At 43.2% G+C, this 18,187-nt stretch overlaps 1 protein-coding gene across 1 annotated transcript in view; it reads left to right on the top strand.

Moving 5' to 3' along the window:
- Positions 1 to 18,187, top strand: part of LOC137383600 (endonuclease/exonuclease/phosphatase family domain-containing protein 1-like) — a 182,937-nt gene that overhangs the window by 75,426 nt on the left and 89,324 nt on the right. The window contains 2 exon segments of the mRNA XM_068056759.1: positions 6,134 to 7,049; positions 7,052 to 7,697. Of these exon segments, the coding sequence (XP_067912860.1) occupies positions 6,836 to 7,049; positions 7,052 to 7,697 (860 nt within the window). The 5' untranslated portion in view covers positions 6,134 to 6,835.

Genomic DNA, 18,187 nt, shown 5'->3' with positions numbered 1-18,187 from the left:
TGCATCAAGCTGTGTGTAGATCTCCAGTACGCAAACTCCAAGTGTCACTACGTGCTGAGGTTCTATCTGTCCCCGGTGTTGCGAAGGATGGGCCTGGTCACATTGCCGCAGAACGCTCCATGCAGTTGGGCCGTGCCGTACCACCTATCCTTCGTGGAGCAGTTTCTGTGGGAAAACACCTTTGACCATCGGTCCATCAGGCAGTGGACTGCACGGAATGTCCTCAAGGCCCTACGGGAAAAGGAGACGGTGGATCCTGTCGGATGGTTCCCCGAGCAGACCGTCAAAGTCATTTGGCGGAATGCCTCATCACCGGAACTTTCAAACAAGCACCAAGACGTAGCTTGGCTGGTGGTGAGAAGAGCCCTCCCCGTCAGATCCTTCATGCACACCCGAAGTCTCGCCCCCTCTGCACAATGCCCTTGCGGTGGCTGTGGTGGGGAAGACACGGTTGCCCACCTCCTCCTGGAATGTGTCTTTGCAAAGCAGGTGTGGAAAGAGATGCAGTGGTTTTTGTCGAGGTTCATCCCAAGCAGCTCTGTAACACAGGTGTCTGTGATCTACGGGCTGTTCCCAGGGATGCACACCGAGACAAACATCAACTGCTGCTGGAGGACTATCAATTCGGTGAAAGACGCCCTTTGATCTGCCCGAAACTTGTTGGTCTTCCAGCGCAAAGAGTTGTCCACCACCGAATGTTGCAGACTGGCACATTCCAAGGTCCAGGACTACGTGCTGAGGGACGCACTAAAGCTTGGGGCAGCCGCAGCAAAGGCTCAATGGGGAAAGACCACAGTGTAAGGTCCCCCTACCAAGCTGAACTGAGGGGCTGGATCCATGAGAAACCCCTCGAACTGTATCGTTAATATTTACATTTGCTGTAAATGTAAAACTGTAATTGGCATGACAATTGTGAAATGGAAGGGTTGTGAAGAAACTCAGATAGTATTGAAGGAAACTGATCTCCCTTGCAATGTTTGTATTTTTTGGTGCTGTTTGAAACTGTTTGGCAATGTAATTTTTACAGATTTTTATGAATAATGTATATTTTGGAAATAAAAAAAAATGTAGCTCCAGCCATGGAAAGCTCATGTATTGTGCGATAATCACTAGATGTCACTGCCCACAAGCCATTCCAAGAGGGATATGGAAGCTATATTGTAGCATTCTATATCCTGATTCACTGTTGTGATTAGTCCACGTGGAAACCTATTTTATTATTTTTTCTTAGCATGACTTGAGGGCGCAGAATTCTTAGTGCAGGAAGGGAAAGCACCTCCTTGCAGATTATTCAAGATAAGGTGAGCTGGATGCAAAACAAAGGTCATCAATCCAAGTGCACATAAGCAAGTCTAGAAAAAAGAGGCCAGGGTGGGGTGGGGCTGCTGCGATGGTGGAAAAACAAGACAAATTGTTTTTTATGTGAATTGGCCAACATGTTCTCAGTTGAAGTGTGGAACTATTAGTAGATAGTAAAGTATTAAATGTTTTATAGTTAGTATCAATATTATGTAAAAGTTAGAAGGTTGTGAAAATAAATGAATAGAAGAATATGCTGATAAGGTTTGGTGAAGAGGTTCTTATGGAGCACAGACACTGGCATAGACTATTTGGATGTAATAGCCTGCTCCTGTGCTGTAGACTCTATGTAATTTATGTAGTGCCTTTAATGTAGTAATAAAATGTCCTAAGAGACATTAAGACTGGTCGCCAAACCTTGGTCAGAGAGAGAGATTTAAAGAGAGTCTTCAAGGAGGAGAGAGAGATTTAAGGAGGGAATTCCAGACCTTGGGGCCTAGACGGCTGAAGGAATGGCCGTCAATGATGGGGCGATGGAAATTGGGGATGTGAAAAAGGCAAGAATTGGAGGAGCGCAGAGATCTGAGGGTTGTAGGGCTGCGCGAGTTTACAGAGATAAGGAGGGGCGAAGCCATGGAGGGATTTGAATATCAGGATAGTGTTTAAATTTGAGGTGTTGCTATGTAATTGGATGCGGTTACCTTTAATGTATTCAGTTTAAAGGAGTGCTGTATGAAAGAATGAATTTGTATATAAAATCAAAAGTTTATAGGTTAAAGTTCAATAAAATTGATAATTTTAAGGATCCCTAGTTGCACAAGAACTGAAGGATGGAAATAAGCAAAACAACTGAACTTTGCCCAAGTCACTGTGTTTAAAAAAAAAAATACAATTTTCCTACACTCTAATCAGATGAGGACCAATATTCTTTAATTGAGAAACTAAGGTACAGGGACAAACCTTGTATCGCAGATCAAGTTTGAAAGGAGTAAAAGCAAAGTAGTGACTGGGGAATGTCAAGATTGGGTTTAAAAAGTCTGTAGATTAAGAGAGGTGAGAAAGACTGAAGAAAAGGAAATTTCCACCATTTTGAAGTCCTGGGAAAGAATGAGATTGAATTCGAGATCCTGTCACAGTGGGATATAAGGACAAAGACAATTTTGGAAGACATTTTCTAGCTTCGAAGAACAAGAGAAGTTAACAGTGAAAGAAGAGAACGGTTTAATGGTGAGAGGGGTTGGAAGTTTTGAGGGCGATGGATCACTATAAGGTGATTTGCTTTTGTATCCAGGAATATAGAGAGCTGCTAAAAGATCATCCTTCAATATTGGGGCAGCTTTCAAGTTCTGCACGGAATTGGATTTAATGGAGTTTTAACTGTTTATGCTGGAAAAGATTGTTGGAATGATAGAGCAAATCATATCGGCAGCTGTGGAGCTGAAATAATTGCAGTTCCAACTGCAAATTTGTGGCCCTCTTATTTACCCACAGAGCAACTTTAGAAAGCATGGGAATGCTTCCCATTGGTCCTGGCTGATAGATCCAACGCGAATGTCTCTATGGCCTAATAAGTGAGCTTGAACCAAAAAGTATTGAAGAAAATTATTTCTTTCCTCTTATAAAATGGAGAAGTAATTTGAATAGGAAGGACCTTTTAGACTTGCTTTTGCTTTTCCCTTTACATGTGTGACTGTAAAAGACTAACCATAATTGTATTGTAGAATGCAGAAGTTGTAGGTAGCAACCACTTCTGAAATAAACAATATCGGTTGACGTTGTTACCTCTGTGAAGCTGCTTGGGATGTTTCTACATTAATGGCACTATATAAATGCGAATTGTAGTCATCCTAGAACACTTCTTAACAGTACTGTGGGAGCACCTTCACCACATGGACTGCGACGGTTCAAGAAGGCCCACTGCTTCTCAAAGGCAGCTGGAGTTGGAAATCATGCCATCTTGCCAGGGAGAATATCCTGAGAATAAAAAATAGAGTGGAGGACTTTGTTGTGGGCTTCAGAACTACCCTCTCACTTCCCCATTTTCATTTGCAGAGCACTTGACTAAAGAGCTCAGGAGCAGGTTTACTACTGTATATATTAGGTGAGAAGTGGTAAAAGGGTGATTTTTTTTACAGTAATGGAAAGATCTTACTGTTCAAACTATACATGATCAAGAAGAAGCTAATTGAAGAATGTCCGGTCAGAGTGAAGATGCACCATATGGCATTATAATTTAATGGCTGGTCAACCCAATGTTTGTCTTCAATTATGAAAGTGAGGTGGAAAGAGAAATTGGAATATAGAACTGTAGGTCAACATTGGATATTTTAAAAAGGAAGCTTGCAAAGTTTCAGAATAAATATGTGCCATCTGAAAATAAATGGAGTCTGCTTAAAGTTTTATAATGTTATGGATAAATAGCGCTTGAAAACAAATTATAATTGAAGAAGGTATTAAGGGATATGGGGCAAAGGTAGGTATATAGAGTCATAGTCATGTATGGCACGGTAGGAGGCCATTCAGCCCATCGAGTCCATGCTGGCTCTCACAGAGCTGTTCAGTCAGTCTCACTCGATTCCCCGTAGTCGTGCAAGTCTATTTCCTTCAAGTGGCCATCCAATTTCATTTTGAAGTCATTGATTTTCTCTGCTTCCACCACCCTTGGTGGCAGCGAGTCATTACCACCCGCTGCATAAAAAAAGTTCTCCCTCATACTCTCCCTGCATCTCTTGCCCAAAACCTTCAATCTGTGTCCCCTAGTCCTTGTACCGTTAGTTAATGGGAACAGTTTTTCCTTGTCGAACTTATCTAAGCCCGTCATAATCTTGTACACTTCTATTAAATCTACCCTCAATCTTCTTTGTTCTAAGGAGAACAATTCTGGTTTTTCCAATCTAACCTTGTAACTAAATCACCCATCCTTGGAATCATTCTGGTAAATCTCCTCTGCACCCTCTCAAAGAGTCTTGCATCCTTCCTAAAGTGTGGTGACCAGAACTGGATACAATACTCCAGTTGGGGCCTAACCAGAGCTTTATAAAGGTTCAGCATAACTTTTCTTTTGTACTCTACCTCTATTTATGAAGCCCAAGATCCCATATGCTTTACCAACTACTATCTCAATATGTCCTGCCATCCTCAAAGATCCGTGCACATGCACCCACAGGTCCCTCTGTTCCTGCACACTCTTTAGGACTATGCCATTAAGTATATATTGCCTCTCCCTATTTCTTCTGCCAAAATGCTTCACCTCACGCTTGTCAGTATTAAATTCTGTCTGACACCCTCTGCCCATTCTGCTAGCTTATCTATGTCCTGTTGCAGGCGGTTCATATCTTCATTGTTTGCCACACCTCCAAGTTTGGTGTCATCAGCAAATTTTGAGATTACATTCTGGATTCCAGATCCAAGTATATGGAGTTAGGTCACAGATCAGCCATGATCTCAGTGAATAGCAGGACAGGCTTGAGTAGCTAATGGCCTACTCCTTTTCCTATGTCCCTAAGATATATGTGACTTATAGGTAATACTTAAAAAGAGAAAATAATGAAAAAGGATAAGGAAAGCTCAAAGGAGTATGGAAAAGAATCTTAAATATTTTTAAAAGATTAGTAAAGGACCATCCCAAATGTATTAGTAAAAAGAGAATAATCAAATGTAAGGTAGAGAACTCTAGAGGAGAGGATAATAGCGAAAAGAGGGCAAGTTTAAATTGACAGCATTACTTATGTACTTCAGTCATTATAAAAGAGGACACTGGGAAGTTGGTAAGTCCTGAATTGATTAAAAGGAAGATGAGAGATAATAGAAATAGAAGGAGAGTGTTAGAGAAGTTAATTACGCTAAAGGAGGATAAATATATGCCAGCAGATTTTTTGCATAAAGCCAGGGACCAGCATGAGCCGCAATACAGATGTGGCGCAAAACTGGAGTAAGATATGTGTGAATTTCCTTGGTGGAGCGACCTCTTTTGCCATAATTACTCTGATATCTAATTTTATTTGCTTACTTTTTGCCATAGAGTTGTACTTGTGTGTGCCATCATTGTTTACTATTTTGAAACAGTGGTTTTCAAACTTTTGCTATATGGGGAATCCCATGCGTATAGTATCCCCTCCATGAGCCCCCTGTCTTCACTTCTGAAAGCGCACCAGCAATCCAAGGAAAGCTGTGTCATCATTGCAGAAAGCGACTTTATTATTCACGCATGATTGTGTGAGATGTGATGTGGATTGACAGGAATGCACGTGACTTTGGGGAATCTCAGACATCCCCCTTGTAGACTCCTAGGATCCAGGACTCCAGTTTGAAAACGTGCACTTTAAGAAAGTGGTGCTGTTGCATCTTAAAGTTGTCTGAACTGTGACAATTTTGGACATTGCATGTTGATGTAGAAATTAAGACCCTACTTTGTGTTATGTTGGGTTGAGCACCCATGCTTGGTACCTTTTCAACAATGTACTTTATTTTGTCATTGCATTTAATATGGCTGAAAATATTTTGGCAAATGTCTAGCTTGTAATATCAAAGATTGATGATGTAGCATTTCAGCTAGTTACGGTGACAGTAAGTATTTGCAAATTTCACTAAAAATACTGGTGTTTAAATGATTTGAGCTCGAACCTTTATGTGATTTTGAAATGAAACTTATTGTGATACAGAAATAGTTACGAGAATGGGAAAGTTTGAAACAGATTGGCTTCAGGCCTGTGCCTGTTTATATAAGATAACCCTAATGTGTTCGGCTCCATTTTAGTTGAGATTAGTTTCAATGGCTTGTAATTGCAGATTCTGTAGCTGCAGGTCATTAACTGACTCCTGTCTGTTTTCACAGAGGCCAGGAAGTTGCAGCTCCTGAAAGAGTGAATACCAGCTTCCAGTTTGAATGAAAATAACAAGTATAAATCATCTAGGGGAGAGAAGGAAGGCGTGGTTTGCATTTTGACTGGTTCTCATTCACTGGGTGAGGATTGAAGTACCAAAAAGATCAAGGAATTCCTAGCATGGTGCAGAAACTCTGCCTCTTAACTACAAAGCTCCCGTTCATTTGGTTGTAAAAATCTGCACTCTGAAATGTCTGTAACCAGATCCGATGCCATGTGACTTGCCCTGGAGCTATTATGATTTGTCAGCTGGAGGCACTGGCTCCACCCACTCGAGATGATCGCATTTATGACCGCTGCTAATGCTGCACAGTGATTTGACAGTAAAGCTGGCACAGTGCCTGCTTTACATCTCTGATTCAGCAGTAACGCAACAAGGACATAAGCGGCTTATTGAGAAACAAGCATACTGCTGTAGAGGAAGCGGAATGCGAAAAAGAGAGTGTTAACTGTTTTAAGGAAACCAGTGCGACTGATCGTGCTGCTGGGGTTACCTCAGGGCAGAAGTGTTTTCAGTCTGTAGTAGTATCATGAGTAAGTGCAGACAATGTGACTGTGGAGTCTCAAAGCACTGTGTGAGAGCAGCTATAACGGCAGAGTAGTGAGAGAGTGAATAATCTTTTCAGACTTTTGGTGCTCATGTATGACTAACGATGGGAGGGAACCTAGGCTGCCACCGTTCAATCCCCAAAGATCCATTGGAGATCGGCCAGAATCGCAAGTTTAGTGCGGCGTGCAACTTCAGCAACATCCTGGTGAATCAGGAACGACTCAACATCAATACAGCTACCGAAGAGGAGCTGATGACCCTGCCAGGGGTAAACCGAATGGTGGCCCAGAACATTGTGGAGTACCGGGAGTGTATTGGTGGTTTAAAAAAGTCGAGGACTTGGCGCTGGTGAGTGGTATTGGTGCTGCCCGGCTAGAGCAGGTAAAACTAGAGATCTGCGTGACAAACAGTAAAAGTGTTGGCTCGGCCCAGCATTCACCCAGCTCCATGCGAAAGGATCCCTATTCTGAAACCTTCTCCTCCGCCAGTAGGATCAACATTAACACTGCTACGATGGGCCAGTTGATGAGCCTGCAGGGGATAAGTGACAAGATTGCACGCGGCATTGTCAGTTACCGGAAAGAGTGTGGACCGTTCGAAACCATTGATGACCTGGTGAAAGTAACCTCTGTTAGTTCATCGCTCCTAGATAAGGTCCGGTCTCGTATTGTTGCTGAGCGCTCGCGGCCCACGTCCACCCACGCCACCAATGGTGGAATTGATTTCACAGCCAAGCCTCGCCCCAGCCCCACTTCCCTCAGCTTGCAAAGCGAGGACCTGGACCTTCCTCCAGGCGGCCCGCCTCAGATCATCTCAACACGGCCCAATGTGGAGGCTTTCAGTGGGCTGAGGGATGGCGAGCACGTCCTGAGGCTGGCCAGTTGGAATCTGCAGGTCTGCTCGACCGAAAAGGCCAATAACCCCGGGGTGAGAGAGGTTGTGTGCATGACCCTTCTGGAGAACAGGTGAGCTTTGTTTTCGTGGTCTGTTTCTTTTAGTTTTAAAGGGAACTCCGTGGATGGTTCTCCTGTCCAATATTTCTAACTGTCTTGCTTGTGTTTTTCTTGAACTCTAAAAGCTGTTTGGCTTGTCATATGCTTGTGGTTTTAATGAGCCCACTTTCCATTGGCAGCCTTCCAGTAACTGGCTTTCAGTATATTCCACCACATTGTGTTTTTTTTAACGATGCAGTTTAACATTGAATTGCTGACTGAACCGTTTGTATATGAAGTGCAGTTAGATTGGGCTATAGGTCACACTTTCTTGGCATTTGCTTGCAAGCAAAAAAAACCTGAAAACTGGTATTGCACACGTGTGTGTTTCTGCTATTAGTTGAATATGAATATATGAACACAGTTCAGGATTAGGGAGCACGTCCTCAATGATTGAGTTCATCTTTCCTATGCTTGATCAGCATTTCATCACTGAGATTTAATTTTTGATAAAGTAAATTTATGGTCATGGCATACACCTGTTCCTCTGTTTTGAGCCTATGGGAGACCTCTTTTCAGAAAAGCAGTTCGACCCTACATATCAACAGCTTAAGCAGCCACTACTTAAACTCACCTAGGGACATTAAAGAGAAATTTCATACCTTGATTACTACAGTATCAGACTACCTGCAAAATTCTCCTGCCCCTAACCCACCCAACACAGCCTTTAAAAAAAAAACGCTCTGTACGGAACCTGGTTAGATCCCATTTAGAGTACGACATTCAGTCCTGAGCGCCACATCTTAGGAAGGATGTATTAACCTTGGAGTGGGTGTAGCACAGATTCACCAGAATGATACCTGTGCTAAAAGGGTCATAAAGCCTTCCTTACTCACTCGCCTCAGCCAAATGAAAAGGGGCGGGGGTCTATTTTAGAATGCCATTCTGTCTTTCTTTTGCAGGGAAAGATTTCTCCAAAGCAAATGCTACCACATTTTTGGGAAGGGCAAGTACTGAGATGTTCATTTGGACTCTCAGTCCTGCTGGTTTCAGATTTGTAGCAACCAAAGGTTTTTCCAGGCATATCGTATAGTCGGAAATGGACATCATTCCTTGCCCATGTCTCCAGTCTGGCCCTTAGGCTCAAAACAGAGGAACAGGAGTAAGCCATTCACCCCCATGAACCTGTTCTGCCTTTCAGTTAGATCATGGCTTATCTGTATCTTAACTTTATCTACCCACCTTGGTTCCGTAACCATTAATACCCTTGCCTAACAAAACTGTTCATCAGTTTTGAAATAGTCAGTTGAGCTAGCCTCACCAGCTTTTTGGGTGGTTCCGGAGTTCAGGGTTTCCACTACCCTTTGTGTGAAGAAGTACTTCCTGACATGCCCCCAAACAGCATAATTCTAATTTTAAGGTTATGCCCCTTTTTTCTGGACTCACCATCTTAGAAAACTTCAATTAGACAACCCCTTAATGCTCTATACTCGAGGGAATACAAAACTACTCTTTTCAACTTGTCATTGTAATTTAACCCTTTTAGCCCAGTTATCATTTGGGTGAATCTGTGCTACACCCACTCCAAAGTTAATATATCCTTCCTAAGATGTGGTGCTCAGGACTGAATGCCATACTGTAAATGGGATCTAACCAGGTTCAGTACAGAGTGTTTTTTTTTTAAAGACTGGGTTGGGGGCAGGAGAATTTTGCAGGTAGTCTGGTATTGTAGTAATCAAGGTATGAAACTCCTCTTTAATGTCTCTAGGTGAGTTTAGAAGTGGCTGCTTAAGCTGTTGATCTGTAGGGTTGAAGTGCTTTTCTGAAAAGAGGTCTGTCTCCCTCTTGCAAGAAAATTCCTGACCTATCATCCGATGTTTCCCTCTTCCCTCTTTTTCCTCCCCCTCTCCTGCAATTTCCTTTTTGTCTCTTCCTTCGCTGCCTCCGCCTACTCAAAATAATCTGGAGCCAGCTGACTGCCCCCAACCCACCACAAAAGACAGATTTTTGCCGGCAGGAAAGCCTGGTTTTTGAGGGGGCGGGGCGGGGTGGTAGTGCTGGTGGAGGTGGGTAGAGAACAGGCTCGACAACAATGTTCCCTCTAAGGTGTGCTGGTGTGCGGCCGCGCAGCAATCTGCAAATTATCCTGCAGGAAGTAAATGGGCCGCACACGGCCAACATTCCCTTTAAGATGCACACATGCATAACCGCGCAGCAACATTAAAGGGACCATGCAGTCCAACAAACAGGCCATATACACCAAAGAGAAATTAAAGGGAACATTGGTCATCAGTCTCCAGGATTAGCCCAGAGTCTTCAGGATTTGAAGATTAATTTCCTGGGCAATGCTGCAAGCAGCCAAGAGGAAAATCATCGGGGCATTAAAAATATTGGAGATGGGAGAGTAAATGCTGTTTGGCACTCGAGAATCATTCAATGGGATAATGAAAGGTCTTTTTACTTTCCAATTGGCATGGGTAGGTGCAGTGCCCTGTGGCTGGATCTGTTGGACAATCAATGGCAGAAGTGTGGGGCAGGGCAGTTGGAAACTGTGATGAAACCACCAGGAATACATTTGACCAGAGTTGGCAACCCATTTGAGAAAAGGCTGGAGCGTAAATGTGGGATGATTTGAGTGTATTAATTAAATGGTGCACTTTAATGAAACTCATTGGACAAATATTTTAGTTTTGAGAATCAATGATGGGAACAATAACTTCTGAACATGCTGCACTAAAGACGTGAGGGATGGTTTCCTCAAGGTTTCAGCCCTGTGTGTATGCACACTGAAGCTGCTGTTTTTTTTTTGGGGGGGGTGGGGGTGGGTGAGAAGAGAGAGGAAGGGCTACATTGCATGACAAGTGTGGTGATATGACTTCACTGAGCTCCTGCGTGCTTTCATCAGTGTGAAGTCATTTCTAGATTTGCAGGTTGTAAGAATCTGTGTTAAAGTGTAAATTATCATTCTCAATATCTGTATTGCATCCTCCACCCACCCGAGCAAAAGCAGTGGCATTTAAGTGACAAAATTCAGTGTCCTTTTTTAAGCAACAAATTCCTATTGGGAATTCATTTTCAGTCACTTTAGAAGGCTGAATGAACCCTGTGGGATCTGAACCAAGATCTTTCTGACCCTTAGTGCAATGCTCAATTGATTGAACACACTTTCAATCAGACTGCCGCGTGGGTTTTGATTTTTTCCAGGAGCTCGCATCCCACTGGCACTTGGCCAAAGTGGACAAATGGAGAATGGCCACTTTGACAATGTCAGTAGGCTGTTTGACTGTGGAGAGGGGAGTGAGGAGCATCACTGCCAAGTCTGATGCCCCCCCCCCTCCCCACTTGAACACTTTTAACATGGGTCATTGAAGAGGCAGTTGTGCCTCCATCACATCCCTCTCCACCTGACCAGCTTTAATAACATAAGGGGAAATAAACTACACCTTCTTGATCAATCCAGTCCCTTTTATATTGCACAAGATCTGTGCTTATGTTGCTCTCTCCCGACCTGTTTTGTCTCATATAGCTGGAAGTGATGCTGAAGTAAGCTTGCTTTCTAGCTTCTTTAAGGCAGCTTTTGGGAGGAGCTGGTTTAAAAAAAAATACATAATTGTTGCTCCTGCGTGGTTGCTTGATTGCCACTGGCTAACTAAGAGCAGGCACTTGATGGCACTTAACCCAAACCAAAAAGCAACCTAAGCCTTGATACACTGGTGTATTAAGACAGTGAGCTGAAAGATGCATGTTTTCCCTTTTTTAAGTTAAGATGTTAAAAGCCAGTAGACAGGCATAAAAGGCAATCAAGAAAGGCTAATGGCTTTAGGCCATTATTTCAGGGTGGCTGGATGAAGTTATGCTTCAGTTGTACAGAGCCTTTGTCAGACGCCAACTCCAGTACTGCCTTCAGTTTGGGGCACTCCACTTAAACTGGTCTTGGAGGGGGTGCTGTGCAGATTCACCAGAATGATACCAGGGGTTAAATTTGCAGGTCAATTTATGCGTAAGTTCCATAAACCTGACTTCAACTTCCTCGAGTATAGAAAGTTGAGGGGTGATCTGATTGAGATGTTTAAAACCTTAAAAGGATTTGATTGGGTAGAAACAGGGAAACTATTTTCTCTGGAGTGGAAATCCAGGAAAAAGGGACATAATCTAAAAATGAGAGCTAATTTACTCTCTGAAGAGGAATCGGGAAGCACTTTTTCAGCTGCTGAGAATAGGTCATTTGGAGCTTTCAAGAGTGAGAGCGATGGATTTTTGTTAAGTGAGGGTTTTGAGAGATATGGAGCAAAGGCTTCATATGGAGTTGAGTTGCAGATCGGCCACAATCTAATTGAATGACAGAGCAGGTTCGAGGGAATGAATGGCCTACTCCCGTTTCTATTTGTCATCAGAGGTATTGAGACTGAGAAGATATCTCTAACACCAGCACCCCCTCCCCACTGCCCCCCCCAAACCCTTTCAGGTTTTGCATAAACTGCAATGTCTTAAATTGCTGCGACATGATGATTTAACCGGAAGAGGAAACTTGTCTGGAGTTTAATTGCAAATGTAATTTTGCCTTCAGCAACAGAAAGGTTCTTATTGTTGCAATGTGATGAAGTTGCCAGACGACGATGTTTTTCCCAGCCTGTTTCACAATGTTGGCACTAAATCTGTTTAAAGTGAAGCATTTGCTGAAGGATCTTTTGACAAAAGGGAAACGTTGGCAGAACACGGAGGTTCACGGCACAGAGCACACATCATATGCCTTGCACTAAATGTTGGACTGGTGTTTGGTGAACATAGCAGTATGTTGTGCAGAGTGAAATCTGGAGCTTCTTAGTTTAAGAGAGTGCAGCAAACGTGCATCGATCTTGACTCCCACGCCAACTTTTGCTGTTGACATCTAATTTTTGTGAATTTAGAGAAAGCTCGTAATGCAGAGATTTAAAAACTGGATCCTTCTATTCAGATTATCTATTCATTATCTCATTGCTGTGTGCAAATTGACTGCCATATTTCCTCCAATAGAATAGTGAATGCACTTCAAAAGTATTTCATGGACTGTAAAGCGATTTGGGACATCCTGAGATTGTGAAAGGCACTATTTTTTTCTATTCATTTGGGAGATTTGGGTGTCGCTGGCCAGGCCAGCATTTATTGCCCATCCCTAATTGCCCTTGAGCAGGTGGTGGTGAGCTGCTTTCTTGAACCGCTGCAGTCTTATATAATTGCAGGTTCCTTCTTTCTAACCCCCGTTCTATTAAAAAGCATAATTATGACAGAATGCTGTCTGTTTGGACAAATGGAAGTAAAGTTATTTATTCAAAGTATTCAGATCCTTTTGTCAGATAAAGTAACTTCAGAAAGAAACTGGACAATAGACAAGAGCTTAGGTTTTTTTGTTGTTGAAAGGCAGAGGGTAGCACTTGAGTTTCCATGTGTGGTCCCTTCCTGCGTGCGCACAGAGATATTGCATTGCCTGAACCCAGATTCACTTTCAGATTATTGCACAACCCAATAAAGCATAGCTCAGGTATAAAATTAAAATCCGACCTGGGCTCGACCCGACCACAGCCAACTGGAACGTGACTCGAGCCCAAGCCCTTTAATTTTTTTTTCGTGCCCGACCCGACACGTATCTCCTTCATCTGTTCCAGCAGAAGGTTATTCCTGCAGCTGGAGTTGTGGCGAATCATGGGTAAGCCTGATCCCTTGACTTCCTGGAAGTAGTGTCCAGCCTGACCCGACTTGAGCCCGAATACTGGACTCTGAATTTTGACCCGACCCAAACCTGAGCCCGACACATGTAATCGGGTCTAGTCGCATTCGGGTTGGGTAGCCAGGCTTTACAACCCAATAGGTTTCGCAAAGTTATGTCCGATGCTAATTGATCACTTCATTCATGCTCATGTACCCTAAACATGCATGTAAATAGAATGAGCAAACCAGAAGTGAGCAGGTGGCAACAGTACAGCGTATGGCCCACTACATCAGTTGTATGCTGAATTGAAAATTCATTGCGAGCCACTACATGCCTTTGAGATCGGAAGGCTTATGGGTTCAAGCCCAGCTCCAGAATACGAGTACATAATCCAGTCTGACACTTCGGTGTACTATCGACTTTATTATTGTAAACAGTCATCTCATTTTGGAATCTCATTGTTCATTTCTATTTTCACTTGATTGTTCCAAAAAGAATTCCAACTTTACAGTGGTCTGTTGGGCAGAACAGACTGGTGATGGCCAGTGTTTGATTTCTCTGATGGAATGTTGTTGCTCAGGCATTTTACAAATCATTTCTATCAAACCATTTTTTGTGTGTATGCGATGTTACCTATGGGGAGTATGTCTTTTCACGTAGTCAGCCTCTTTATTCGGGAACATTTTTATCCAGAAACCCAGTTGATCCAGCTGCTGTCTGGGGGACCAGTTAGCCATTCTGCCTTCGTGATAAAGGAGACTTCTAGTCTGATGCCTCGATGTGGGAAACCAAATCGGTCTCATTAATTATTTTTCCCTTGTTAAACCAACAGTGTTAGCGGATGTCTTCACCTAACACGAAGGCAAGTTGAGATCTGTGCAAAGAAAATCAAAATTGGAAATAAAATAAAATCTGCCAGAGGCTGATTTGGTCTGTCATGGTGGGTGGTAAAAGCTGCCAGTGGGTTGTCGTGCAGGTCCTCACCTGCCAAGAAAGAGGCATATTAATTTTGTCATATGAACATTGATTTTAAACTTGCTGGGAAGAAGAGAAGGCCCGTTATGAGGGCTGCCAGACACTTAGCTGAAAAACATTTGCATACTAACAGACAGTGCTTGTGGAGACAAAAAGAACCATTCCCTGACACATTCAACCCACAATGGATTTTGATCACCAGACATTGAAGGTATAAGGAAGAGCATTCCAGAGACTGCTAAGGTGATACAATCCACAAAAGCCAGAACTGGTTAAACCAGCTGGTCACATGACTAACTGGCTGGTCCAGGGGTTTTTGAACTATCCAGAGTTTTTGAACTGTGGAAAGACTGTTTGCTCCTGGAGTGAGAAGACCTCTCCTGTCTGCTCCCATCTCTTTCTTACAAGCCTCTGGACCCACTGAGGACACATGAACATCAAGAGAGAAAAGTCTACATCGAACAAGGTTCAAGAAGAATACTGGGCCCCAACAAAAAGCAAGACATACCAAAAATCAAGGACTTTACAGCGAGCTCGAAGAACAGTAACCGAAACCATCTTCAGATAGTGCCTCCATCTTTTCCACTTTATTTCTTCTGCCTCTATCTGCATGTGTTTATCGCGTATGCATGCTAGCGTGGGCGCGTCACGTATCCATAGGCATTAACCAAATTAGAGTTTAAGTTTAATAAAAGTTCAACCTTTTTTCTTTAAACCTAAGAAAACCTGTTTGGCTAGTTTCTTTGCCTTATAATTGGAAGTTAGTGAACTAGGATTCACTAAGGGGGAGCTAAACAAAACTGTGTGTTTAAAATTAAACCCTGTTGGGGTAAGACCAGGTGAAGGCTGAGAGGGAACCTTAGATCCCTTTTTCTCACCTGGTCCTAACAGGGTATATGCAAATGAGATCTGCTACTGTCATTGGTCCAGTCTGGCTCTTTTCAGTGTACAGCACAGGATCCCAGTATGGAGCCCCAGATCAATGTTTGATGCCCAAAGTTAGGATGTTAAATTTTATGTTGTGTCTCATACTGATTAAGGAGGCTCTGATGAGAGTTACTGTACTCTAGCATCAATTAGGCTGATTTCACAATTTGAAAAGACAGTTCATTGTCAGTACTTGTTTTCAAGAGTAAACGAGAATGTAAAATCCCCATGAATTAATTTACAATACTATGCTGTCAGTGGGGAAGCTGGCTTGGAGGAGTTAATGACTATGTAATGAAGCTGAACTTAATATGCTATTATTTTTCCCTGTTAAAATACACAGAAAATATTATGCCTCTATTTCCACTAACTGAAGGGAGTAAATAAATCTGGGATGAAATTATCTTATTCCTTTAACTACCGTTTCCATCGGATGGGGTGGGATACTAGCAGAGACGTTTGAATCGAAAGAATGAAGAGGGAGATGGACCCTGTTACGAGTTGGGTGGCATGGGACCACCCTGCCTTTGCTGGGCTCAGACAATACTGATACCAATTTATAATACAATGGCCAATGTGTTGTGATATATATGTGAATTCAATATTATCCAATTTAATTGTATTCTCAATCAAATTTAAGTGTACTCTCTTCCCTAGTGTAATTTAACTAAATGCACCATTTAAAACTTCCACCCTTCTGCCCCTGCATCTCTATCCTGCGATTTTCCATACGTCAAAGTGCATGGGAGAGGAATTGCCGGCTGGTGAACTCAAGTAGAAACCTCAGCCGACATATCCGCTGACTAGGCGTGTGCGATGGTATGAGAGACTTGCTAGTATTGCAGTAATAAAATTGACCTGATGTATGAGTAGTTTTCCCACACCTGCCTCTCCAAACATTAATGCATTACTTTTCATGGAGGAATTAATACCTGGCATGGTCTTGAGTCCAAACCTTCCCATGGCCTGAGCCCTCCCTATCTCTTTGACCACCTACAGCCCTCCATGAACTCTATATTACTCCTTCTTGCGTATTCCCCTCCCTTCAACTTCATTCACCCCACTATCAACAGCTCTGCCTTCAACTTTCTAGGCCCCACCCCCTGGAATTCCATCCCTAAACCTCTCCACCTGTCACTCATTTTAAGATCCTCCTTAAAACTTAACTCTTTTGGCCAAGCTTTAGTCACCTGTCCTAATAACTCGTCAAATTTGTTGTTTGATTATGCTCCTGTGAAGTGCCATGGACTGTGTTCCAACGTTAAAGGGTGTATATAATTGTGGGTTGTTGTCTACTGCATATCAAAATGAAGATTAAAACTCTGAAGTCATTCAAGAAGCAGTTGGATCCTCTGGTAGTTGTGGGGTTTCTGTGGAAGAATGGGTAAAGTGGCCTTCATTTCCTGTACTGAAACTGATAACTTTGAAGTACTATGGGGCAGAGACAGTTTTCTATATACTCTCAAACTTCTAGAACACTAATCTAAAATGTTTTGTTCTTTGGACAATGTCATTCATGGTCCAAGATCTGTGAAGTTGCCAGCTTTCTTCAGAGCTTTACCAAGTGGCAGCAGGTTTGATGCCTGGATCAGATCCCATTTGTTCGTTCTCTCTCTTTTTATAGTCAGTGAAACTTTCAAGTTGATGTCTTGTGCTGCAGCGAGGCAGATTGCCAGAAAGGTATCATTACTGAACAGGCAATGTCATACAAAACATTTAATGAGATAATTATCCTTCTCTAACAAATAAAAACACTGGAGAAAAATGAGTCTCCTGTAAGCTAGAGCTCCTCAGTTGTGTGTGGATAAGGGAGGGGAAATGGGTGCAGTGTGGTGTAGAAGAATATTATTTAGATACTCTTGGTATTGTTATGGTATTAGATTTACTCATAAAATATATGCCCAGCACACAGGTATTCCTTAAGCATGTTGAATGAATAGTTGTGGATTTCTGGGCTGGAATTCAGTCAAGGGACTCGACAACAATGGCTCTGTATTTATATAGCGCCTTTAACATAGTAGAATGTCCCAAGGCACTTCACACGTGCAATGTCAAACACAATTTGACACTGGGGTACATACTGATGTTCAGACAGTGACCAGAAGCTTGGTGAAAGAGGTAAGTTTAAAGGAGTGATTTAAAGAAAGAACTGTAGGCAAAATGGCTCATGACTTATTGATCCTTTGAATCCTGAGTTTGAACACCTTCCTTGGACCCTGCTCCATCAAATGCATTCTTTGAATGTATGGAGTTTTGTTTTAACTTTAGTGATTCTACTAGAACTTTTATAATGTTGCCATAGAATATCCTCTCACCCTACCCCTTGATAAACATTTATATTTACATGGAGGATGTAAGTTTCTTTGTGTCATATTCTTTACATAGAAACAAAGGGCGGAATTTTACGCCCTGCACCCCCCCCCCCCCCAAACAAGCAAGCTGGTGGTGGCGGGAGCGTAAAATTGAGTGGGAGGTGGGGGGGGGGGTCTGTTCCCGGCCCCCTCCTGCCCCCGCTGCAATTTTACATGGGGTGGCGGCCAATTAACTGCCACTTAAGGGCCTCCTACAGCCACTGCGAGTATTTTACCCTTGGTGGCCAGACGGCAAAGGCCCCAAGAACTCAGCCTGATAAAAACCAGGCAGCCTTCTTGCGAACTGGGGCGTGGCCCTCCTGATCGGCACCCTGTGCCCCACAGAGGGCTGCCCGCAAAGCCCCAACCGCCCCCAATGCACAATACTCCCCCCGCCCCCCCCCCCCCCCACTCCCCACCTTGCCTTGCCGGGGCCTAGTCAATTGTCCCCGGCGAGGCCCTAAAAACTTACCTGAGTTCCGGGGCCATCTTCTTGTTACCTCCGATGGTTGGGTGTAGTCCCAGCAGTGGCCGCCGCTCCCGGTAGCGCTGCTGGGACTGTCGGCCCGCTGATTGGCCAGCAG

The sequence above is a fragment of the Heterodontus francisci genome, chromosome 2 (genome assembly GCF_036365525.1).
Source record: "Heterodontus francisci isolate sHetFra1 chromosome 2, sHetFra1.hap1, whole genome shotgun sequence".
NCBI lineage: Eukaryota > Metazoa > Chordata > Chondrichthyes > Heterodontiformes > Heterodontidae > Heterodontus > Heterodontus francisci.
This window is presented reverse-complemented; position numbering and strand designations above follow the sequence as displayed.